The sequence below is a fragment of the Ursus americanus genome, chromosome 4 (genome assembly GCF_024610735.1).
Source record: "Ursus americanus isolate L20-20 chromosome 4, mUrsAme1.1.p, whole genome shotgun sequence".
Lineage (NCBI taxonomy): Eukaryota > Metazoa > Chordata > Mammalia > Carnivora > Ursidae > Ursus > Ursus americanus.
This window is the reverse complement of record NC_142130.1, coordinates 73,482,445-73,510,227: the sequence shown is the minus strand read 5'-3', so window position 1 is coordinate 73,510,227 and position 27,783 is coordinate 73,482,445. Positions and strand designations below refer to the sequence as shown.

The 27,783-nt window shown below is 33.2% G+C and overlaps 1 protein-coding gene across 6 annotated transcripts in view; it reads right to left on the bottom strand.

Moving 5' to 3' along the window:
* Window positions 1–169: 169 nt before the first annotated feature.
* The window catches only part of USP25 (ubiquitin specific peptidase 25), a 138,707-nt gene continuing 111,093 nt past the window's right edge, over window positions 170–27,783 (bottom strand). For all 6 annotated transcript variants that reach the window (XM_045785447.2, XM_045785449.2, XM_045785452.2 and 3 more), the window contains 6 exons: window positions 17,884–18,062; window positions 16,899–16,977; window positions 13,755–13,834; window positions 9,685–9,808; window positions 8,266–8,461; window positions 170–7,964 (listed from right to left, as the gene is read on the bottom strand). In XM_045785447.2, the coding sequence (XP_045641403.1) occupies window positions 7,792–7,964; window positions 8,266–8,461; window positions 9,685–9,808; window positions 13,755–13,834; window positions 16,899–16,977; window positions 17,884–18,062 (831 nt within the window). In that variant the 3' untranslated portion in view covers window positions 170–7,791. The remainder of the gene's footprint in view (window positions 7,965–8,265; window positions 8,462–9,684; window positions 9,809–13,754; window positions 13,835–16,898; window positions 16,978–17,883; window positions 18,063–27,783) is intronic.

Sequence of the window (27,783 nt, the reverse complement as noted above, 5' to 3'; positions counted from 1 at the left end):
TGGGGAAAAATTAGTATTAATGGTGTACGTGCTGGGGAGTAACACTTGATGTATTAGATAGGAAATTGTTTATTAGTTATAAAACAAATATTTTAAATCAATGTTAAAACAATAGTGATTAAATTAGTAATGACAGTTGAATAGACAAAAACATAAATGGAACTGAGTGTTTATAAATATCAAATATAAAAATTTATTATCATCTAGTGGAGATTACATTTTAGATCAGTAAGGGAAAAGAGGAATTGTTTTATAAATGGTATTAGACAACTAGATAATCTTGGCAGAAATTTATGAATCTTTACCTCACTCCTTAAATTAATAAAATTTCCAACTGCATTAGGAATTGACATAAAAAATAAAATCATAAAAATATCAGAAGAAAACATGGATGAGTATTTTTATAATCTTGGCCTGGGAAAATTCTTTGTAGACAGAATATCAAAGGCAGAAACTATAAAGCAGGTCAACAGATTTGATTACATAAAAATAAAAAGTCATAAAACAATAATATTATAAGCAAGCTTAAAATAAATGACAGAAGAAAAATTTTTGCAATGTGCATAATAATTAATGATTTCTAATATAAGCTACTATAAATTCAGACATGAACGACCCCCATAAAAGTGCAAAGCAGTTAACTACACACAATAAATACAAACAGCTATTAACATATTAAAGTATGTTCACTCTCACTAAAAATAAAAAAATAATACAAAAATCTTTTGTTACTGAAAACTATCAAAAACTGGTAATATTCTATGTTGAACCTGTGGAAACAGACTCCCATGCTCTAGTGGTGGCAGTTCAGATAGTTTTGGTGAAGGTCCGTTTGACAATTTAGCTCAAAATTTTAAACGTGGACACTCAGTAACTCAGAAATTATACTAGAAATTTACTGGAATGACAAAAGGCATGAAAACAATATTAGTAGGCACATAGACATAAGTAGCAGCCTATATTGTATGTCCATGAATAAGCTATAGTTCATTTTCCTTATAATCAAATGCTGTAGAGCAGTGAGAGATCTATACACCTTTTCTTGAAAATGTCTACATTATATTTTTAATGAAAATCATTGGTTATGTGCATGTGTACATGTGCACATACATAGATGTGCAGAAGGATCAACATAAAAATGTGAATAGTCTCTAATTTCAGGTAGATGGATTTGGGTGGATTATTACTTTTGTCTTGCTAAGTTTGTCTTATGTATGTACTCCTGGTAGATTGTGTGGTATGTGGCATGCATGCAAAAAAAAAAAAAAAAAGAAAAGAAAAGAAAAAATATATATGTGAATGAATGGTTGGGAGTGAATTCCTTCTGATACTGATTTTAAAAATAAAGCACAAATGGATCATTAAAAGGTTTCATTTGATAGAAAAGAGCAACATGATTTCAATTAGAACCAGTGCATTTACTCTTGAGGTCCCAGAGATAGTCTACAAATATATTCCTGAATATTTAGCATTTTCGGGATTAACATCTTTGGGCAAAAAGGAATTTTTAAAAGGAAACTAATGTGTTCTTTACCTATTATCTCTCAGCTCCAGTTCCACCTTTCTATCCTTTGCTCTGTGATGCTGGGGCTGGGACTCCATAAACTGCATTTTCCTGACCCCCTTGACTGCTGCATTCCATTTAGATTCTGCCAGTAAGTACTAGAGAGAAGATGGAAGGTAGGAAGAGGAAAACAAGATTTACTTCTTTATCTTTGCTTGCCCAGCCTACCAGTGTGGACCTAATAATGTCAGTTGATTCCAGTCTTCAACTACTTTCCGAGGGTCTGGAACTATCTTCACTGCATCCCTCAGAAGTAGCAAGAGCAGGTGGGTGGTGAACTGTCTCAGAGCTTTGTGCACTAAGTCCATGCGGACTCCTGTTTAGGAGCTCCAAGGTTCTGTCAACCCCAACTCCCCCCCCGCCCTCTTATTTCCTCACCCCCAGGAACAGTGGCTACCTCCTGCAGTTAGGATCTCTGGATTGTCCTCTATGCCTCCACCGCATCTCCTTTGTTCAAACACCTACTGTGGGCTCTCCCAACATGCGCTGAGAGGTGCTAGCTAAAGAGCAAATGCAGAAAAGTGATTAATGGCAGGATCAAGATAAAAGATATAAATGCTAAAGACTGGTTTGCTCAGGTTAGCGCTTTAAAGGTGCCTGAATATTCTCATGCTGTCAATAAAGGAAAATGTCCATATCAGCAAGGGTCTTTGGCAGCTCCGTTCAATAGAACTTTCTGTGGTAATGGAAATGTTCTAAAACATGTTATCCAATGTGTTGCCAGTAATTTCACGTATCTATTGAGCATTTGGAATGTGGCTAGTAGGACTAAATAATTTTAACTTTATTTGGTTTAAATTTAAATAGCCACATGTGGCTAGTGGTTATCATATGGAACAATGTAGGTCAAAGATGGCTGGCTAGAAGGCCAGAGAACCTGTAAGACTACAGTACTCAATATTAAGTTGCCAGATAATTTAAGAGATGCTGTGGTTACAAACCACAATACTATTTCTCTCTAAAGGAGTTCTGTCCAGCAATCCAAGACAAACATGTAAAACCTCTTTGAAAGATCGTTCTGCCAACAGTGTAGAAGATGGACTTTAGGGGCAAGATCAGTGACAAAGAGGCCAGTGTACCAACTGTATTTCACCTAAAACAGAGGGCCATTCAGGAAAAAACCTAATTGTCCAAATTAAGAGATGAGAGATCTCATCAACAGTACTAGTGAAGAAATGCATGAGCAAGGTATTAACAATTTTGACCTGTTGACACTTGTTAATCAATGGGAAATAAAAGAACTGCGAATAATTCCCCATGTCTGGATTATTATATCATTCACCAAGGGAATATAAAAGAACTAGGTTTGGGAAGAAGTGATGAATTCAGTTTATGTGCAAAGTTTGAAGTACCTGTGAAATATCCAAGTCTGTATGTTGACCAGACAATTGGAAACATATATGGGTCTAAAATGCATGAGGTTGGTTTGGCTAGAAATTAGAGACACAGACTTGTGAATCATCAGCACGCAGGCAGTACAAGAAGACAAACTAGTAGACACGACCATCCAGAAAAGGTGAAGAGTTAGAAGGGAGTCAAGTACAGAACCTTGACAACACTCATATTTAAGGAATAGGAAAAAAAAAAGAAATGACAGGGAATGCAGGTAGGAATGAGAGTAGCCCAAAGAAACCTCAGGAAGGCAGATTCTGAAAATCAGGAGTAAACAATAGCGACAAATTATTAAAAAGGCTAACATTAATTGAACACTTACTATGTGGCATTTTCCAAGAATTTTATATATAGAAACCCATTTAAACTTTTAAAAGAGTCCTAGTAAGGGGGCGCCTGGGTGGCACAGCGGTTAAGCGTCTGCCTTCGGCTCAGGGCGTGATCCCAGCATTATGGGATCGAGCCCCACATCAGGCTCCTCCGCTATGAGCCTGCTTCTTCCTCTCCCACTCCCCCTGCTTGTGTTCCCTCTCTCGCTGGCTGTTTCTATCTCTGTCGAATAAATAAAAATAAAATCTTAAAAAATAATAAAAAAAAATTCTTAAAAGAGTCCTAGTAAGGTATGTTATATTACAGTCCCATTTTAGAGATGAACAACTACAACAAGGCACAGAAAGGTCCAAGAATAATAGCTGGTCAAATAAACAGCTGACCCAAGATCCACACTAGGCAGTCTGGTTCTAGAGCCTGCACTCTTAACCACTCAGGAAAGAGCGAGAAGTTCAGTAAGTTGGAACTGAAAAGCATTTACGCATACCTTGGCTACAGCACATACTAAAATGGACATGCTCTATGGCTGAGGGGGCCATCGGCAAATGTAAGTCCTTTCCCTTTTCATGTGACATACAAGAATGCAAAAAGCAAATTTTTCCATCCTGCTTTAGCCAGGCTTAATCAGTCTCTCAGGGTAAGAGCAGAGTTGATTCCTAGAAAAATTAATGTTGGAGAAACACCTACCAAATGGTTTCAAACTAGTTCTCACTTAAAAGTCTTTTAAGAATCCGCATGCTGGATAGGCCCTAGACCCCTTTTTTAAAGAACACTCCTCATGTGCTTTTGATGCACAACCAGGGTTAAGAATACCTGCCTAGCCCTAGATTACTGAAAAAGCGAGAACCATTTGCTAAATGGCAAACTGATGTTTTATAGGCTTTGGGCCAGTATAAGGCAAAAAGTTAAGCTTTTTGAATCTTACAGAAGAGCAACCATGTCTCCCAAATAATGGATGTACTTTTAATTTTTAATGTGTAAGTTCATTTTACACTACATTTGATTTTATATTTTCCTCATAAACGGTGGGTTATCAATAATACCCATCCCTTAGTACATCTTGGTTAACTAACTGTAAATGTGTGGGTATGATGTTATAGTTGAAGGGTATCATACCCAATGGTCCCTTTCCTTGGTGAGGCAAAGGAAAAATCATCCTGCTTTACTGGAGCTGGCATCGAATAGGAAGTGGAGGATGGCAGTGATTTGAACTAGCCATTGAGAAAACCTGTGCGTAGAATGAATAAGGATACTTGGAATTCCAATGTGTATGCATGTCTGTATTCAACTATGCACACAGTTCCCTCAGTCATGACTCATTTACTTTTATTAGTGTCATAGTTTTTATTATTATTTGATCACTGCCACTTCTATCAAAGTTCATTAGAAAAAGAAGGAACTGAAGGCCAGAAAGTACAGGAGAGAGGAGAAGAAAGGATGCATAAAATAGATGACCCTTTCCTCTTCTGCTCCCCAACAAAAACCCAACACTTTTGTGTATACACTGCATAACATTACCCAAACATGGAAAAACATGCGGCCACAGTGGTTAACAATAGTTACCTCCAGGCTGGGGGTGGGAAGGGGGATGGAAAAGGGAAGTGGAGCAGGTAAAAATAAAAACACTAGCAAAATAGAAACAGATCCATGGTACTAAGTGGAACTGATGGGAAAAAAAAAAAAAAGAAGAAGAAGAAAACCCACATAAATAAGGGCAGAGCAACATAGACTACTTCATTCATTCAGTAAAGATCTGTTCAATGAAAACACACTGAACTGATACTGATTAGATGAATGCATTGTGAGCAATTCCTAATTTCGTCTGCTATAACTTTAAAATAGTTTTAGAACACCATGAAAGTAAAAGAAAACAATAAAGCAGATGTAACAGCAGAATTTTAGATATGTGCATTGTAATCATGAGGCTAAAGGGAAGAGGCTAGCATACTTTTGTGTCTGGAAAGGAGGTACATAAACTAGGCCGTCACACACTGTGGACTGAATTGTGTCACCTACCCCTAAAATTTTATGTTGAAGCCACTCCTTCCAGTGTAACTGCATTTGGAGATAGGGCTTTTTAAAAAGACTGAATGAGGTCATAAGGGTGGGGGTGGGGTCCTCACCCGGTATGACTGTGAGAAAATAAATTTGTTCCATAAGCCACCCGCCTAGTTTGTAGCGCTTTGTTACGGCAGCCCTGAGAGAATATACATACTCTGGATGAAGTTATCATGGGCACAACAAATGATATTTGATCTGCTTAATGATGTACAATAATTTTTTTAAAAAATGATTACACAAGGCTATCCCTACTCACTGCCCGCAAGCATCGGAGTGACTGTACTTTTGGGGGATGGCAGGATTCAGAGCCAGAAGTCAACATCTCTGAATCACAGACAAAGACACTGAACTCTGGGGAATTAGGTATAGGAGGAGAAAATCCACCTTAGTCTCAATAAATCTAAAACTAAGAAAACAAATTTTTAGTTACTTCCTTGAAATTGCAACTGAAGGAAATACTGAAAAGTTTCCAACAAACAAGGGATCAGAGGTAAATGGAAGTTAAACAGCATCAATTTAAGTGCATAAAATGTTACTGACTGTTTCATCTAGTGCCCTGGTTCTAGTTTAGACCAGACTGAAACTTACTGATGCAAAAACAAGTTGCTTCCCCAGGTCTTCAAAAAAGTCACTTTTTAAAATAAGTAGTTCAGGTTTATTAATAGGAATGAATAAACTGGCTTTCAAGTAGAAAAGTAAATACAATAATAATACTTACCTTTTGCACAAGAGCCACATATGATTCCCTGGATGTGCCTTGGGAAGGGAGTAATTTCCATACGGTGTTTGGACACTTTGTGTCTCAGTAGTCAATTACACACATAAACACAACCAATTTTACCATTAGGGTAGAATATCATAAAATACTGAAGATACTTTACAAATGCTTTGATGATACCTATGCAGTTCTAAAACTTTGGACAGGACCTGAAAACCAATGTAGAATATTACTTCTGCTCGGTAGAGAATTTAAATCTAAACCAAAATACGTTCTGATAGCTTCAATGTGCAAAATCTAACCTTACAACAGAAACAGTACCAATTCCTTGTCATTAACACCTCAGTAGTCATTGATACCTTGATAAGGAACATTATATAATGGCTTAATATTTTCTTCTTCCTCCTCTGTTGAGGATCTTTTATGAGAGGCACTTACAGAGTTCTAGTTTTGGCGACGCTACAACAAACATACACATAGTATAATGATATATTTTACTATGCTAACAAAGTATCATTTATAAAGAAATTTTTATAAATTCAAAAATAGGTTATTGGTAACATGATTACCTTTAGAGCATTGATTTTGATTCACAATATGACTTCATTCATCTTAAACAGCAGTTCCATCTACAAAATGTTCTACAGCTTTTTCTTTTTGAAAAGGAGGAAAATAGAAGCAAGGAAGATACTCATAATTTCTAGTTCAACAATATCAACTTCACTTCACAGCATTGATTAGTAGAGAACATTTTCAATTAAAGTGGTATACAATTTACAAAAATAGAATGATTATATAATGCAAAACATTGTCCTCCGTTATGAAGAATGTGTGTGTACTTGTGTATATGTGTGTGTATATACATATACAGATTTTTTATAAGTTTCACTATTAAATAGCCCTTATTCAAGTACTTTTTTCTGGTATCTCTTGAAATAATCACCTTGCTATATTATTTGTAAATACATAAAAAAATAAAAGGTTAATCTAAGAAAAAGTTAAAAGTTTCAGTGTGGTTGACTTAAATATCAGCCGCTCACTTCAGTGAAAACCTGATTTGAATTCAAAACAGGTTTAGGTGTCATACTAAGTTTAACAACTTAGTCAAAAATACAGATATATTTAAGTGTCAAATACTTAGTAAATTTCCAATGTGCTAACAGAGAAAAATTAAAAGTTTGTATTAATCTATCTATTCATCCAATCTTACACAATCCCCAGACAAAATTCAGTTATATATAACTAAAGTGATACACTAATATACAATATACCTGCTTACAAACACGTAGGTAGCCATAAATAAAACTTTATTCTTTAATTTCATTTACAAGCTACCAAGTATTATGTATTGTACACAGTGCTGAACACTTAAATGGCTGTAGTCATGGAAGGATCCAGACTGAATGGAAAGCTGTAGATAAAGAAAAGATAAAAGCAAAGTAATACTGTAACAGAAAGGTGGCAAAAGGATGGTTTTGCCATAATGAAATCAATCAGTTTGTAATCATACATCAGTTCTGGTTAAAACAAAGTCTGAGCGCCATGCGATTCTCAGCTTTATTGTTTGCAGTCTGGCTAAAGTCTGTATAGTCATTTTGTCTTTTGCAGTTATTAAAATAAAAAAAGTTAAAAACTGTAGCAGCAACAAGCAAACCCTGTGACAGGAAGGCAAGGGTTAAGAACTAAAAAAAGTTTATACAGTGTGTTCAGGGGAAGTGTGTGCAGTTTATCTTCCATCAGCAGGAGTTCGACTGAGGGACAACATGATTCGGGCAAACCGCTCACACAGTTCATGGGTGGAATATGAAGGTAACTTCGGTGGCTCATGGAACCCTTTAATCTCAGTAGAACAATCAAGCAGTTTTGGCAGAAAATCTGTCAGCTTCTCTTGGAGGTTTGCTGTAAATACAAACAATTAGATGTAGCTAAAGACAGAGTGGGAAATTACCATCTTTAACATGATTTGTTAGAGCAATCAACTGAGGTTTCATTTCAAAATATGCAAAATCATCACCATTTGGTGGAGAGAGGTAAAATATAAATGGCAAGACACAACTTGGTTTGTAAATAAGGAAAACAAGTAATGATGCAAATGTAAAAATATTACAGAGCATAAAAAATTATAAGGATAAATAATGTCTCATTCTAACTGCGCTTAACCCCAACAACTGAGGTGTCCACTCGCAGTGGTTAAACTTACATTCCATTTCTTGTCCAAGATAGGAACACCATCGATTTCTCATGTCTTCCACGGCAAGTATATCCTTCTCTTCCATTTCATCCACCAACAGCAAGGGCAAAAACGGGACAATAAACTCGTTCATGATAATCAGACCATTGTTTACTTCTCGATCCTCTCCAGATTCAAACAGTTCTGCTGCTTGCTCATTTAATTTCTTAATGCAAGGGGGAAAGGAAGAGTTTTGTTTCTTTTAATTAAATACAAATACTTGTGTTAATACTGAAGACAACGTAAGTATGTTTATGAACAATATTAGAACAAATAGCAATCGAGAAAAACAATCTCAACCTATTCCAGCATGAAGTCTCTTAGAAAAAGCTATGCATAATAACAAAAACAAAAACCTTTTGAAACTGGCCAAATTAAGAACTATCCTCCATGGATACAAACCACTAACACTTCAAGTTTTAAAATACACTCAGATACAATAAAAGCAACTGAGAGAAAAATGGTAAGATCACGACCTCCTAATATTCTTATTCAAAAAATTTAAAGACTTTAATATTAAAGACTACAATTAGCTTATACTATGAAGTTCAACTGAAAGAAAACATTTTATCAGCACACCTACTTAAAGTTGTTTAAAGTACACTTAAACCATGTAACTTATAATAGGTTCAAAAATCATACATTCTTGAATACTTTTGTGCATGTGTGTGTATTCTATAAAGGAAAAAAAATCACAACTTAGGTGTTCAAAATATATAACAGAGTGATGTTAATAGTTAAGAATGAATTCAATGAGAAAAATGTATAAAGATGGAATTTGTGATTTTATACATATTAGCTAACTAGACAAATAGTAACAAAGTACTCCAGAATCTAGAAAGTAATCTGGTGCAAAAAAACTGCTAAAAACATTTTTTAAAGTTTATACAACAATAGTAATATTTCTGCACATGGATAGTAAAAATACTTGAAGAAAAAAAAAAACTACCGACAACTAGGTGAGAAAAAAGGATACTGTATTACAATAAATCTTTTGACATTATGTATACCAAATATACTATTTATAAAAACTCAGAAAATTCTATTATTTTTCTGGAATAATAGTAATAATTCCTCATGCCCTGTGCAGCACCTCTTCTCTCATCAAAAAAGGGAACAGCAGAATGATGAAGAAATTTAAATATGAAACTGTAATTATTTTGATCCCATTTTAAGAACATTTCTGGTTTATCACCTGCAATATTTAGGATCAATAAAGAGAAGGGATAAAAAAAGAATTGCGTGCATCCTCACATCTGAAGGGATTAAACCCAGATTATAGACACCAAGACAATGCTTTCCCCATCAGAATTTGTAGTCGATCACTTGCACGAGTCTGGAAAATGTGTTCAATGTAAAACAAAACGATAAAGCAAACATTCAACTTACTAGTAAACATTCTCTTCTATAATGTGATATCAATTCTTCATCATGTCCTCTGTTTGGACCTTTGGACAAGAGTTCCTTGTTATTCTGATACGCACAGATAAGGAACAGCAGGGAATCTATATAACTTAAAAATTAAAAGAGACACAGAGCATTAGTATTTCATCTTCGTAAAAAAAAGCCAACTATAATTATAAAATATTTTAAGTATACATTTATGTTTTGATTATTCAGAACATTACAATAAAAATATCATCTGATGCACTACAAGCCTGAGAGCATCTTTTTAGGAACAGCCACATATGAAACCAGTTATATAGTTATGTCATAAACAAAGTTAAAAAAACAAAAACAAAAAATGGAACTAGGGATTAAGAAAAGACTGGGAGGAAAAAGGCCATAATTGTTGAATTTAGATAGTTCCCAGTCTTCTTTGGTAATTGTTTACATCGTGTCTTCCATTTATAGTCAAAATTAAGACTGATATGAAAGCTCAGAATCTCCTTTTTTAACATTATGTCATTTTTGTTTGAAGGAAGGATCAGGTTACTCTGTTTCTTTATCACAAACATCATTTGTTTCATTCAGTGACCATTCAAGTTTTCTCTATGTGTAGCCACAGTTCTCATCATTGAGAAAAATGTAAACTGGTAGAGGGGAGAATATCCTAAGGAGACCCAGGGTAAGTAGAAAGGGAAAAGAATCCTTCTAAATCTGAAAACACCATCTAGTGGGATACAAACAAAAAAAGAGCATACTAACATAAAAGCTGGCAGTGAGGTCTTTTACATTTGATATAAGTAATATTAATGTTACATTAATGTAAACCTAGAGGTTATGAAGTTCAAACTTGGTTTTAAAAAGGGAGGAGGGTAAAAATGTTTGAGTACTCTATTTGCCTCTAAAATAATTATCCTCTGTTCATATGCTGTAAGAAATGAATTAGCTATATATTTATAACTGAAATACGAACAATATAAGCTATCTCCTTTGTATGAGTTTTTCTAATCATAACATACCTTCTTATGGCTTAATTCAGAAAAATGAAACATCCTAAAAGGTGAAATACTATAAAACACTTTTAAAACTCTAGGTTACACTAAGTTTTACTGTTTATTATTCAATTTCATGTGCTCAAATATAAATCATTTCTACACTTCAAATATTAAATGTAGAACTGAAATTAATGACAACTTAAATTATACACCTGAAACTATTTCTTAAAAAATAAGTTATTTCAGGGGCGCCTGGGTGGCACAGCGGTTAAGTGTCTGCCTTCGGCTCAGGGCATGATCCCGGCGTTCTGGGATCGAGCCCCGCATCGGGCTCCTCCGCTATGAGCTTGCTTCTTCCTCTCCCACTCCCCCTGCTTGTGTTCCCTCTCTCGCTGGCTGTCTCTATCTCTGTCGAATAAATAAATAAAATCTTAAAAAAAAAAAAAAGTTATTTCATATAGTTTTTTGAAAAGGCTTCTACCAGGAATTTGTTTTTGTGAAAACTTACGAATATGGCATTTTATTTTGAAATAATACAAATGTAGCCTCAGCTAAAGACTTTCTGTTTTATTTATGAAAGAAAAAAAAGAAGGGAGTGATAATAATATTAAATGTTTTACACCACTAAATTGAGGAAGTCTGCTGGCACATCTACCTTTTCCTTTATAGCCATTAAGTTTCCTATTTAAAAGTCTTGCTGAATGACATTCCTATCTGGTCTTCAAGACCTGAGTCACACCTCTCTAAGAATAGCTCTGAAACCATGACCTTGTTCCAATTTTTTACTGAAGTACACAACTTCCATATTTTATCAACAACCTCTAAAGTGCCTACAAATGTATATTCAAACAAATGAGAATAAGACTCAGCAGTCCAGGTACCATATTCTTATTTTAAGATAAAACAAGACCATGTAGCCTGTAGATTATCTTCATTTATACTACTGTAAAATTACGGTTCCTAAAAACATGATTTCACTTCACTATTCTCAGACTTGACAATGGACTATCAATCAGTATTCCATTCAAGGCTTTCAAGTGTTATGGTTTTATTTTTAAAAAAAGTTGGAGAGAACCTTTGGCAATATTTTCTAACCTGCTAGCTGTGGTAACTGCTATATTTAAAGTGTAAAATTAACATTTCTTTTTATAATATTCCATAAATATTATTTGTCACCATTACTAATTTTCTAGTTGACCTTTCCAATTCAATAACATCTGCTACACCAGAATACTCACTTTCTGAATAAGTATATATTTGAGAATAAGCAAATTATGAAATTAAAACATATTTCCAAGTTGTATCTCAAAGTCCTTTAACAAATGTTAACTAAGAAAAGCTAATATAGAAGTTAATGCAGAGAGCAAGAAAGTGTCAGTTTCATCTTTTTAATTCTTAGTGAGAAAAATAAATACTTCTTGTACTATCTGACTTCATTAAATTTTACAAGAATACAGCTCTCTATTTCAATTTTTCTCTCCCTAGTTAATTATGTGACCTTGAAAAAGTTATTGCATCTCTATGGAGATAAGTGTAAGTAAACACACTTTAATCTATAAAATGGAAATGGCTTATTCATCTTAGATACTCTGTTCAATTATAAGATCACATGACTATCTTTCTCAGAAATATTAATCTTAGATATCCTAAAGTGAATTTGAATATTCCTATTATAGAAATAAAACTCTGACCAAAATAAAAAAACTCATAAAATGGAGCTACTAATGAAAATACTTTTCTATTTTGACCAAAGTGAATTATCTTCAATTACACAGTATTTGTGCTGAGCACTGGATGTCATATGTAAGTGATGAATCACTGAATTCTACTCCAGAAATCAATATTGCACTGTATGTTAACTAACCCAATTTAAATTAAAATAAACAAATTACACAAGGACTAGGACTTTAATAATTTGTATCCAAGTATTAACATTATTTTTTAACTCTGGGTAACTTCTAAAATCTTGCTAAGTGTAAAAGTGATGGCACTGTGCCCTGTCCCACAAATAGAGCAACGTGGTCCAACAGAACTTTTATGGGAGTGCTGTGTCTGTGCTGGCCGATACGGGAGCCATTAGCCACAGGTGGCTAATAAACATTCAAAATGTGGTTAGTGTGACTGAGAAACTGAGTTTTTACTTTTAAAATCCTTAAATTTAAATTGTCACATAGGGCTGGTGGCTACCAGGATGGCCAGCAAAGCTCTAGAAGTAACAGCCCGCGTTGTCATTTAAAAACAAAATTGCATTAACATCTCAGTGGAGGTTTCCTATACTTTATATAAAACAAGTGAAGAAAAGAAAGAAAAGAAGGAATTCAATAACCCTTTTACTTGAATGCACTATTAGAGAATATTTAAAATATAGCACTTTCAAAAATAATCACTAGTCAAGTACATTCACGTTAAAGAATATGAATTAAGAAATATGTGGATAAAATGTAAACACAAACTAGTGAATAATGTGCAAATAAATAAATATCCATCTTTTCTTCTTAATAACATTTAAAAGTAAATAATAGTTTAACAAGCAGAAATTCCTTTAAAACCATCTGTAATCTAAATGAAAAATGATGTTTGAAGTCACAATACTTAGAAGACAAGTGATCAATTCTCTACAGCGATATTTTTTTATAGTAACTGGAAGTTTGGACAAAGAGACAGATTAGAAAAACACTATCTCTGCTCTGAAATCAAGATTAGACTCAGAAAGAATATGAAAACGGCTGGAGACTGAAGACACAATACAAATTCCCTGTGCTGGGCTACCAGCTTCTTTGGTCCCAAGCAAACTTCTAGGCTTCAATCTAATTCTATTCCATCCTAAACTTCAACTGTAATATTTGAGAGCTGATAAAAACAAAGACTAACTAATGCCAACCTTACAGATTTAATTGGAAAAACAAAATATATGGGGTATACAGGAACATTTCTGTAAACTATACAGTTTCTCTGTAAATCTAAAACTTATAAAGTTAAAAGTTTATCAAAAATATGTATTGTGAATATTTTCTACAGATGAAGTCATATCTGAATAGAATTAAGTACAAAAAATAATATTTGACTACTATGCCTTACCTTTCTTTTTGAAAATTTTCTAGCCCAATTATGAGATACATGGTTGTCTCCCTGAATTTCCTATAATCCTGATGCCACTCCTGTAGGTAAAAAAAATTTTAAAAGAATGCAGAATAGGATATTAAAACCACAATGAAAACTGTTCATAAAGTAATGCATTGTTCTGACAAGTATTCACATTAATAGAACCAAATTGAATTATCCAGTTCAAAATTAAGATAAACTAGACCTAAATCAAGACTTTCATTTTTGATACACAAGATTATTTTATTAGTATAATAATAAATGTAAAAATTATTGGAAATGAATGAGGAATTAAATCATGATTCACTGTAACAGAAATACAAAGGCAAGATAATCTACCATGTTTTTTGCCTCTCAAAATTTTTTCTGTATAAAGGTATACTATTAAAATATTATTATAGATGTGTATCACATTGGATGCAGAAGACTACTATTTGATGAAGAATGTTAAGGAACTAAAAGAAAAACGTTATAATAAATTTATTTAACCTTTTAATTTTACCAAATTTATGTTACATTTTATTTTAAATATGGTAGCTGAATAGTTTATTCATCTGAGATATGGTGAAAAGAATAGAAGCATGTCACATTTCAACTGCCCCTCCTTCCAAAAACCCAATTATTGGGCATGTAATAGGATTCAACGATTCAGAATTGACACCCTCTAACTAGAAAACAAAATCAGGATTTTTCTTTAACTTATTAAAAAAAAAACCAAACTACTTCAAGGAAAACCATAACTAAATTCAATACAGGATTTAATAAATAATTAAAGTTAGCTTTTCTGGGAAAGTATTTAAATTGCCACTCTACTGTCATCAGAACTGCCTAAGAAGTTGTTAAGTTTCTTCTGTAAAGGCCTCGCCAGTAAGTGTTTTAGGCTTCGCAGGCCACGCAGTCTCTTGTCACTATTCAACTCTGCGACTGAAATGTGAAAACGTTCGTCCACAATATGTAAACAAATAGTTGTGTTCCAATAAAACTGTTTTATAAAAACTGGCGGTGGGCTGGATTTGGTCTGTGGGCCACGGTTTCCTGGGTCGTCACTCAGAGCAAGATAAAGATATGCAGGACACACCAAATCTGAAAACATGCCACGTAAATACGTGTCAGATTTAATGGCTCTGCAGTTAGAATGTGAGGAGTGCTCAGAACAAAAATATGTTGAATCTAATCGGATGAAGCAACCCTGGCTCCGGAGAGACTGCAGAGTCAAATCATAATTAAAAATCAAGTCCCATGCAACTTGGATCTTGGGGACAAACAGAGCAAGTAACCCACTTGCTTGGCATCTCTGGCATATATCATGTGTACATTTATTTGTGCGTATGTTCTCAGATTTTCCATTCTGCTATATTGTTCTAAATTACCTACCCTTATGCTATTATTATTATAAAGCATAATGGTTAAGAATGGTATCTCCTGATTTCTAGTAGAATAAGCTTTCCTACTGAGCCAGACTGAGATGCTCGCATTTCATAATTTTTTTTAACTTTTATTTAAGTAATCTCTATACCCAACATGGGGCTCAAACTCATGAAGCTGAGATCGAGCTGCACGCTCCACTGACTGAGCCAACGAGGCACCCCTCATAAAATTTTTGAAATCAGCTTTTCAAGCCACATCAAACAACTTGCTAGAAGTTTGACAGGCACTGCACAGAATCAATAAGCTACTCTGGGGTAAAATGGCCCTTTACAATATCAAGTTGTCCAAACATGGTATGTATACCCATTTATTCAGGTCTTCTTTAATGTCTCCTGAAGTCATGCACATCTTTTGCTAAATTTATTTCTAGTTACTGCACACTTTTTGATGCTATTATAAATGATGTCATTTCTTAAAATTTCACTTTCTGACTATCTGCTGCTGGGTTAATGGAATAAAACTGGTGTTTGACATAGGTTCTGCATGTTGCAATGCTCTCTTATTAGCTTCAATTAATTAATCTGTAGATTTTGTTTGTATTTTCTAGGTGTAAAATCTCCAAATAATAACTTTGCTTTTTCTTTTCCAATCTTTTACTTTTTGCTTATTTTTGTTGCCTTGCTGCCCATTTGAATTTCCAGTAAAATTCTGAATAGAAGTGGCTGCAGACATCTCTATCTTTCCTGATTACAAAAGGAAAGCTTTCAATGTCCACAATTCTATATATTTGCTAGTTTTGTGGTTTTTTGAGACACTCCTTAGCAGATTAAAGCGTTACACCTTGTATTACAGGTTAGCTAAGGGTTTTCATCAAAAATGAATATTTTTCTTATATGTTAATGTGGTGAATTACAGTAATTGTTTAAGGAAATCTAAAGTAATTAAGTTTGTAAATGGGATCAAATATTAATCAAAGACACTATGAAATCAACTTAAAATGTACTAGATTTATAAATTTAAAGCCAATGTGTTGAGACACCTGGGTGACTCAAATGGTTAAGTGTCTGCCTTTAGCTCGGGTCATAATCCCAGGGTCCTGGGATCGAGTCCCATATCGGGTTTCTTGCTCGGCAGGGAGCTTGCTTCTCCCTCTGCCTGCTGCTCTCCCTGCTTGTGTGCTCATTCGCTCTCTCTTTTTGACAAATAAATAAAATCTTTTAAAAAAAAAGTTTAATAAAAAAAGACAATGTATAAAGTTAAATTTAAAAGGCTGAAGAAATACTAGGTGTTTGAATTGGTAAATTAAAAAAAATATATTAATTTTAAAGCCAAAGAACACAAAGAGTATTTTGTGTACAAAAATTACCTTAAGCATGACATGAGTGTGCATGCATGCTCTAGCTCACGTGTACAACACTGTCCAATATGACAAATGTATATGGCATACGGTGAGTAAAGCAACCTTGCAACTTCCTCCCTAAAATAATCTGATGAGGCAAACAAAGAAGAAATACAGCATGGCTTCAGTGACCATAACGGCATTTAAGAATGCAGGTTCTATTACATTAAAAAAAAAAGGATGCAGGTTGTGTTAACCAAGCTGTGATCTGCTGGCTGTGAAAGCTCTGGGCAGGTTACTTTACCCTCTCTATGCCTTATTCTCTCCTGTGCTCAGCTGTGTAAAATGAAAGGGAGATCAGGGAACTACAGAATTCCTCAATCTACAGTTCAACCTCTCAAAGGGCACATTACCTCATATTCCTCCAAGTTTACTTCTTCAGGTTTGATCATTTCAAGTTTAGCTTGAGCAACTTTCATTATGTTGTGACACCTTCAAATAAAAGAAATGCATTCCTAAATCAAAAGCAAAATTCATAAAAACTGAAAAATATGTGACACAAAACTAAACTACCCAACACATATGAAAATAAAATCCATATACCATACAAAATATGTGTTAATCGACCGTTTATGTTATCAGTAAGGCTTCCAGTCAACAGTAGGTTATTAGCAGTTAAGTTCTGGGGGAGTCAAAAATTATATACTTTATGTGCAGATTTTTGACTGCACGGAGAGTCAACGCCCCTATCTCCACACTGTTCAAGGGTGAACTGTAATTAAACCATTTTAAGGCTTCTCTTGATATCAGAGGGCATTAAACTATTTTACTTGTGTATACAATTAAATACTTTTCTCTAGTGATTCTCAAACAAGGTAATTTTGTTCCTCAAAGGATTATTTGGCAATATCTGGAGATACTTTGGGTTGTCACCACTTGTGAGAGGTGCTACCAGCACTTAGCAGGTAGAGGTCAGGAACACTGCTAGATATCCTACAAGTTATAGGATAGCCCCCCACAATAAAGAACTATCTGACTCAAATATACATAGTGCAGAGATTGAGAAATTCTTTATTTCTCTAAAATACTGAGTCCCCACCAAAGGGCAGTGATTATATTATATCCCTCTATACATCTTTATGTTGCTTAGCTCAGTACCTTGGTCAATAATTAAAATATACTAAAACAATCTAAATTATTTTCAGCTCAAACTTTTAAAGGTCATGACTATAAACTCCAAAGAAATTACAAAGCAACTGTTCAAATTAAGTTTTGTGCTGTATTTACTGAAATAGGTCTTTTTGTAGGTATAAAATAAACATTAAAAAACCGCATAGAAAACTATTTTAAAAAGACAATTTGAGCATGTAAGTTCGATATTTCACATTTTTAAATTACCTTTCATCAAAACCCAAATTTCTATCTCCAAATTGTTCTAGCAATGTTTTCTCAATGATTTTCTTTGGCGCTTGGTTCTGGATAAAATAGACCACTACATGATGTAAACGATAATCTGTTTCTGGTGGGGTATCTTCTTGGGCCAATTTAACCAATCTTGAATACTCCAACTTAATTGCCTAGAAAATGTAACAAAATGCCAATTTTGGTTAATTATAATAATTAAAATCCTTCAATATTACAGCTTTAATTATTCTTGTGTTCAAATACATTTTTTCTTTTAAAGTATTACAAACAAGGTAATACATCTATAAACTACTGTCCCATATTCCATAGTTTAAAAGAATTTTCTAAAACTGACCATATGTGTATTTCCTTATCCCTTCATTGTAATAATGTTTTTTTGTTTTCACGTAGAGAAGTATTAAACTAAACAATAACCTAAGTGCACTACGCGAATAATTTTGTAAAACTTATCAGAGTCTGGTGGTCTGAGTAGAAGCATCCTAAAACTGCGATACTCAGTATCTCTTATCCTATGCTTTCCAGTATCAGTTTCATGTGTATCTTGAATATCCCAAATTTTAGGGTTGAAATTCAGCTTCCAGGAATACCCATATCTGAAAGAAAATGGCTGGCTCTTACATGCATAATAATACCATTATAATTACCTTTTAGCTGAAGAGTCTAAAAAGAAAGAATGAAAAAGTAAGCCCTGAGACCGGAGTTACCACAGAATGAATTCCTTGTTGCTTCAAAGATATTTGAATTTCATTCGTATAATAATGAATATTAGCACTATTATCACCTTATACTTGAACTTCCTTTTTCTTTATAAACAGAACACCTCAGAATTTATAACTAATTATAACAGGAAATAATATTGATACATGTTTCTACACACGAGCAAACCATTTGGAAAATATTGGCTCATACAGAAACAAATGTAGGGTTATATATCGAATACTGCTGTATACAAGAAACCTGTATGATTAAAAATAATACATTTTATAATATTCATTTATATTGGACTTATATCTAAATCCTAGCTCTATAAACCAGAAAGCATTTTGGGGCCACATGCAAAATAAGTCACAAAAAATCAATTCTATTAGAAAGGTTACTTTTTTTTGTTGGTTTTTTTGTTTGTTTGTTTTAAAAGCATGCCTTTCTTAAGCAATTCTTGGCCATCCAGATGCTGTGCTATATTTTATAAAAGGGAGAAAATGTAACTGACAAACATTAAATGAAACATTCTAGTTATACATTCTTATATTTCATTAAAGGGAAGGCTAATAAGTTCTTTCTATATAACTTAGCATTGTAAACAGAATTATTACTTTATAGCTAAAATAAGTTGTGTTCCTTTTTTTTTTTTTTTTTTTTTGGTTATACATACTGTGGTTAAAATAGCCATGAAAACTATATTTTCACATGTAGGATTATTAAGGCACTTCAATGCATACCTAACTAGCACACATAAGCTTTGCTTAGAACTCTAAAATCTTCCCATTTTCCCAATTTGGAAAAAAAAAAAAAAGGCGCACATAATTTAATAACCAAACTATACTGAATTTCAGAATAAATATAAAACAAAACCAATCAATAACTGTTCTTCCTTATTATGGTCTTCAGACAATGACTGTCATAAATTATTCCAAGTTTTCAATATTTAAATATTTCAGGTATCATGCTTTTGGCCAAAATTAATATGACCAAAATAAAATAAGTTTGTATTGAGTCTCTTAAAGTAATATTGTAGGTTTAGAGATAAGGAATTATAACACTAAATGGATACATCTTTTTTTTTTTTTTTTACCTACATTCAAAATAGGAACTTTATTTTTCATAAGGAGCAAAGAGATTTCTATTAGCAAGCTGGAATACATATCCCTCTTTAATTCTAAAATTATATTTATCTCTTAATTTTGTTCTATTTAAGATACTCCTAATTTGCACAAGTAAATGCCAAAGTTAAAATCTATAGATATTTAAACTAGCAGAGGTTAAAGGCACATCTAAATTTCTACAATTTTTCAAACACACAAAAAACACTTTTTACCAGCACAAATTATTTTTTATAATTATCAATTATTTTTATTTATGAACTTCCTTCTAAAAACTTTTTCTGTTTAAAATATACTGCAATCAGATCTATTCCTTAAAAATTTCAGCAGATGTTCCATGTCAGTATATTTAGCAGAGTTCCTCACTATTTATCGTTAGGAGTAAAGTTAACACTGCTGAGTTGTCAAATTTGATTCATACTACTTCCTCAGAATCCTGCCCTAGAATTATTCTTGTCCTTTCCATACTTTGGCTGCCTATGAAGGTAATTATTTAAATTAACTGCCACAGATACTGCAATGAAACTACCAAACATTTACAAAATGAAATGTAATACTGGTCATTAGGTGATAGAACTGCTTTGCAATTAATTTTTAAAAGTCAGAGTTACCTATCAGTCTTATTCCCTATGACTCTTCAACAAAGACTTCCTTCCACTTAGGTCAGGCTTGTCTTCCCATAGATGCACACATGCCCTCGTTTCCTAAGTTCTCTAAACGCATTATGTCCTTTATTATTTGTTACCCATCTATCTACAGATAACCCATTCAATAAGACTAGTTTCTTTCTTTTTTGAAATCTTTGGTTGCAAAGACCCAAATGATTACTACCTAGACTTTTTCTACCTTTCTAAATCATATTATAAAATCATATTCTAAATGTATAATTTTTACAGACTTTATTTTTCTGTAGTATATACAGACATCGGAAGATACCAAATATATAAACATACAATATATTCTGGAGGCAGAAAGATCTAAGGGAAAAGCAGTTAGACTAAGACTCAGAAAGTTAGGTATACCACTTATTAATTGCAATATAAAACAAGTTACAAAGTTCTCCAAGTCTTAATGCTCTTATCTCTGAAATAAGGTTAGTTGACTTCACAATGTGTATGTATGTGTGAGTGTGCATATAAATTAAATGCTTATAGACTATTTTTTAAAAAACTGACAGTGTACCAAAAGATGGAAGAAAACCTAATTCACATTCTAGGGGATTATAATCATACAGGCTACATGATTTGACCAAAATGCAATACATACAAGAATTAAAAATAAAGACAACTCCCAAACTAAACTCTTAGGAATTAAAATAATATTGTCTTAAGTTATTCTTGGGCCAAAGGAATCGAAATTATATTAATATTGGGATCATAAGATATCAAAACCTATAAGGACATAGCCAGACTGGTAGTCAAAGGAAAATTCCAATTTAATCAGTACATTTTCCAAAGTACATTTCAAGAAGCTGGAGGGGAAAAGGGAAGAATAGAGAAAATAAACTAAAGTGAGGTAGAAGACATAAAATAATGTGGCAACTAGATAAAAAAGTCAAAAGCTTTTCTTTCCAAAAAGCTGATGCAAAACCAAAGCATGGGCGAAAACTCACCACCGCATATAAGAAAGGTGACAATACCAAAAATACAAAAAAAAAAAAAAAAAAGCTTTAAAAATTGTTTTAAAAAATAATACATGAAACTTATGCCAATAAACTACAAATTTTTAATTAAACAGATGATCATTTAGGAAAATACAAATTACCAGAATTGTTTTAAAAGGTAGAAAAACCACCAAGTTCTTGAAGAGACCCAGTACAGCTACAGAAGAACTGAAAAGGTTGCCCAAGGTCTGTACCCGATAAAGGAATCAGGCCCACATTGTTTTAAAGTTGTGCTGTTAACATCAAATCTTCAAGGACCAAATGATTTCTCTATCTACACTACTCCAAAGCCTGAGAAAAGGGAAAAGTCTCCTGAATGATTACACAAGGCCAGCATAATCTGAATATAAAATATTGACAAATATAAAAAAGGAAATTGGAGATCAATTCATCTATGAACACAGATGCCAACAGTCAACCATTTTTGATAAACTACACTGTGTACAAAAAGAATATATAGAAACAGTGTTTACAATGTTTAAAAAGGGGGGGGTCAATGTTAAAATCTTTACATTCTAAGGATTAAGAATTACAAAGCAATCTGTTCACATTTCAAACAGATACCTTAGAATATTTCTAAATTCCAACATCAATCGGTTTAGAAGAAAATCTTTTAACTATGAATTTGAGAAAGTGTTTTTAAATTTGTAAAGGGAAATCTATTAAAAAAAAAACCAATACTATACATCATACTTGAAAATAAAACACTAGAGACACGTGCATTAAAATCAGAAAGTAAGCAAAGGAGCTTATTTCTAACATTATTTTCATATTTAACTATATTCTGAAAAGTCTGATTAACATAATAAAAACAGAAATGAAATAAAAAGTATAATGGAAATTATCCCAGTTATGAGATAATTATTGGGCGCCAGTGTACATACTGAAATAATGACAAGAATCAACTAAAAAATTATTAGAAAACATAAGAGCCCAATAAGGTAACTAGATACAATATAAATAAATAAAATTAATTAGCTCTCGCACTACCTACCCTACCAATGACTTGGTAGAAAAAGTAGGGGTAAGTGACTCAATTCATAAAAACAAACTTTTTTTATACATCTAGGAATAAATCAAACAAGAAAGGTTTAAGACCATTAATAAAGTAAAATTATAAAACATACATTGGATTGAGGACAGTGCCCTGATATTACCAGGTAATAAATATGTCTTGATATGCCCATCAAGAGAATGGGAAAAAATTACAGGATAGTCATACAATGGAATACCATGAGAATTAACTACAACTATATCCAATAAAACAGCTAAAACCCCAAACATGTTCTTAAGCAGCCAGACAAAAAAAAGACCAACAGTAGAAGATCCCAAGTGTATAAAGGATAAGAAAACTTATTTATGTTGTTAGAGGTCCAGATAATGTCTACTTTTGGGTAGTGGAAGAATGTAGTGAGTGACAGGAAGGAGAAACAAAATTCGTTTCTGAAGTACTGTAGTGTTCCAGGCCTAACTGGGAATTATACGGACATATTCACGCTGTGGTCACTGACTGAGCTGCACCCTAATGAACTGTACTTTTTGGCATGTTTTATATTGTAATAAATATACTTTTATATCTTTTGAGTAAACAAAGGGGTAATAATAATAGGCATTTCAAAAGTAAAAAAAAGTGATAAAGTTATGTCATCTAGGAACAACTATTGGAAACAATTGTTAGGATCACCAAGAAAAAAAGTTTCAGGAATACAGAACTGTTGGTACTTCATTAAAATTCTAAGGACACTTTAATAGGTATAGGCCCCCCTCCAAAAAAAAACCAAATACAAAAGCAAAAAACAAGAACAAAAAAACCCACAAAAATATTTTAATGTCTGTCAAAGTAAATGAAAAAAAGTATACAAATCCCATGATTACAATTATGATATGACCCTCCCACTGCCACCACCGCATGAACACATACAAGCAACAAGTACTTTGTGAATATTTTCCTTCTAGTTTTTATATTTGCTCATCATAGTACTCTTGTACTGCCTTTCTCTGAATTTCATCTTTACATGGCAAAAACTTCTCTATAAATTGGGGATTTTCTGTTAACAGTGGAAACTAATCATAACATAGTCAATTGGGAAAAGAACCCAAATAAGCATCTTTCTTCATTTATTCTTCCAGCTCTGCCTGCATATTAACTCTCATATTATGTGTTTATAGGGGGCAGACTCCCATGTGGGAGGGCCTGTGGTTAATATTGTATCTGTGATTGAGCTGGTGACTTTTCCTAATAAAGAGGTTAAACCTTAGCAAGTCCACTTAGCAAGTTCCATTCTCCAATTTATCTTTTTATCAGTAAAAACCAACATTTCATCACATGGTTTACCACTAGCAAACATATAGGACATTTTGAAAATTGATCTAATCATAATACATATGGAAGTGCATTTCTAGAAACAGGCAGAGTTGAAAAACTTCTCATAACCAAAAAGCTAAAAATAAACCCAATAAAGATATTTTTGGTAATGCGACAGAAGAAGAAGATATACAGCTGTGTCTATATTACTGTACTATACTATACTTATCTATAATTATGTATAATAAAATAAACAAATATTAAAAATAAAAATTAAGAATATACTATAACTAATTTAGGAAACAGTAAGATATTAGTAGCTATCATATGTTAGTTACCGGTTATGTATATATTTTGTGAATTAATACGGAATGTTCATAATGATTAGAATCAATTGCCAAGAAAAGAGAACATGTTTAAATAGGTCAATCACTATAGAAGGAACAAAAAAAATTTTTCAAAAAACCTACAACCAAAAAAGGGGCTAGCCTTATACGGTTTTACAAGTTCTAACTTACTCTTATGAAATATATAATTCCTATGTAAACTACACCAGAGTATAAGAAAAACAAAAAAGCTTTCAAATTCATTTACTAAACATAAGCATAAAATCAAACCCGATGAAGATAACACAAAAAAGAAAAATACAATTAATAGATGATGTAGAAAAACCCGAATAAAATGCTATTGAGTAAATGATGGAAACATCTGAATTCATAAAAATAAAAATTTACTAAGAAAAGTGCTTTAAGAAACTAATGCAGAAAACTTATAATAGCTTGGGTCAAAGAAGACTTTTTGTATAGCAATGAAACTCCAGAATCCAAAAAGGAGCAGAAAGATTGGAAAGCACAGTGTTTTAAAATTTTCTTTATGAAAAAAAGATACCATAAATGAACTCAAACAAAAATGGCAGACTGGGAAAAAACAGGATATATGTCCATAAAGAGGGTAATATAAAACAAATGAAAATACACATCTATACTGTGGAGTACTAAATGCAGGTAGAAAGGATAATGTGGTCGATATACTGCCTTCACTTTAAGAATGCCCACAATATATTTCTGAGTGACAGAAGTTACAAAATAACATGAATAGTAAAATTTAAAAATGAAAAAAATTCCCTATTATATGCATGATTGTATAAACAAAAGGAAAACATCAGAAAGGTTACACAATAACAGTGGTTACACAGAGCGATGGTAGAGACTGCCATTATTGGTTTTAATTCAGACACTTATATATTACTGAATGACTGCACTGTGTACATATTCTTTTGTTATTTACATGACAAATTTTCTGAAATTACATAATATCAGCTACAATTTTCCAAAATGCTAATCATTTACCTACACCAAAAATATACATTAATTATAAACAACTGGTAATATTTACATGAGATTCTATATATGTGTGTGTGTATGGTGTGTGTATGTATATACGTGTGTATGTGTGTGTGTATATATCCCTCAATTACAGATAGGTGAAAATAAATACACATGGATATAAACTTCAGAGATTTGCTGCTGCCTCAAAATCAGAGGGTAAACTGAAAAAGAGAAATATATGAAATATGGAAAATACATAAAGGACAAGACACAAAGGGCATCCCCAGGTAATGGTGAATAAAGATCCCAAGATATTAGTTATACACTGGGGGTAAAAGAAAACCAATGGAGACTGAAGCAGGTTACAAAGCTCTGGAATAGACTTATAGAAGATGTCTATTCCAGAAGAAGTTTAATCCAGAATAAATTTCCCCAAGAAGGTAAAACTGACAATGGAATATGAGAAGATTTAAACGACTGGCAGAGAGTTTAGAAGTACATCAGTAATACATATAGAAAACTAAGCAAACCAAAAAATAAAACTCCAAGGAAAATGAAAGCTGAGGGGGGGAAAAAAAGTCAAAGTAATGTTTATGACTCCGCTTAATCCTGAATAGCATACACAGAAATAATACAAACTGAGAATTCTGATTTACTCCAAATGACAAAATTTTACACGTGTGTGTGTGTGTGGCACAGATAGATGGAAGGGTGGGAACTATGGTGGGGAGCAGAGACAGGAGGAGAGCACATTGTTCACATCACCTAGTAGGGAATTCAAAAGGAAATGTGTAAACTAAGAATCACAAAAACTCAAGCATTCTGTGTTTTCTTAAAGATATGGAATTCATGCCAAGAGGATTAGATAAAATAACCGGAAGCTGTTACCACAGCAGGGGTGCGGTGGATGTACTGTTGTTTGTAGTGTATATAATTAGCTGGCTCTTTAAAATATATGCAGGCATTAATCTAAAAAATGTGAAATACCCAATTCAACATAAAGATACCCAACTTGAAAAAAAAATGACAATGTCACTGTAAATGACAGATAATTTCCACATGACAAATAGAGGAAAACTTTAGAAGACATACATTCAGTGTATTTTAAGAAATGAAAATGTAGACCAGCTGGAAATAAGGTGACTTTTTAAACAAAATTTTCTTTCATTTTTTTCAATAACAGCAGTTTTTCAACCTTTCTTACTTAATAGGGTGATCAACTCATCCTGCGACCAGTCTGTCTAGCACTTAAAACCCTGTATTCCAGAAAACCCCTCAGTCCTGGGCACACCAAGGTGGCTGGTCGCTGTAATTCTAACAAGTTCAAAAGTGTTTATTACATAAGGCTACTATGCACAAGGCCTTTTTTTGTATTAAAGAATGAAAGAAAGGGAAAATAAGTAGCTTTTTGAAGATTGAGTTGGATAAGGGAAGAATATAGAAAATTAAGGAAAATTTTAGATTTTTAAGATCAAGAAAGAGAGCATACAGCTTATTATAGTGAAGTATACCTCAATAAAGCCTTTTTGTTTTTTTAGGAAAAAAAAAACACTAAAAAGGGTGAGAAGTGAAAACAACTTGAAGTTTTTGGTAAATCAAAATAAAAAGACAAAATATACAGTGCTTTCATCTTTCAAAAATGTAAAACCAATAATATTTGTAATTAAAATATATTAAAGATCTGGTATTAGAGGATGTGGCAAACAAAGGCAAAAGAAGAAAAAAATTAAACTTCCTTACAACTTACAGCCCACTCATTGACAAGCCCTTGAGACAAGCTACATGACCTTCCTCTAGGAATTGAACTGCCCGGATGTGACTACTTTGCTAAGGGCGAAGGCAACCTTATCTTCACATTAGCCTGACCTCCAGGATCCTGTAAGTCTCCTTTAATATATAAAAATTCCACGGGGGATGTAATGTATGGTGACTAATATAGCAAAATAAAAATTATAAAATATATATATATATAAATTCCTTTGGAAACTTCCTTTATCTCTAACCTCCACCACCCACCAAGATATATGTTAGCAATCATCCTCCAAGCATATGGCCCACGGATATACATCTGAAGGGTCTCATGACTAACGTTTTACTAGATGGTGATAAATGACCTTCTCCTTACAACAGCTAGCCCCTCAAGGTCCTGAAAACCTTGCCTCTAAATTCCTTAGAGATTTATGCTATCCCTAACTCCCTCCCAATTTTAAAGTATATAATCAGCCACCCCTCACAACCCCAGTGCAGCTCTTTCTGCCCATAGGTCCTGTCCCCGTGCTTTAATAAAACCACCGTTCTGCACCAAAGGTGTCTCAAGAATTCTTTCTTAACCATTTGCTCCCAAACCCCAACATTTTCACATCATTAAAGGGAAAAAAGATTTGGTCATGGAATAATGCAACTGCTTGATGGTCTCACCTTTTTATTTTTTTATATTTTTTTTATTATGTTAGTCACCATACAGTACATCCCTGGTTTTTGATATAAAGTTCGATGATTCACTAGTTGAGTATAACACCCAGTGCACCATGCAATACGTGCCCTCCTTACTACCCATCACCAGCCTATCGATTCCCCCACCCCCTTCCCCTCTGAAGCCCTCAGTTTGTTTCTCAGAGTCCACAGTCTCTCATGCTTCATTCCCCCTTCTGGTTACCCCCCCCCCTTTCGTTATCCCTTTCTTCTCCTACCGATCGTCCTAGTTCTTATGTTCCATAGATGAAAGAAACCATATGATAATTGTCTTTCTCTGCTTGA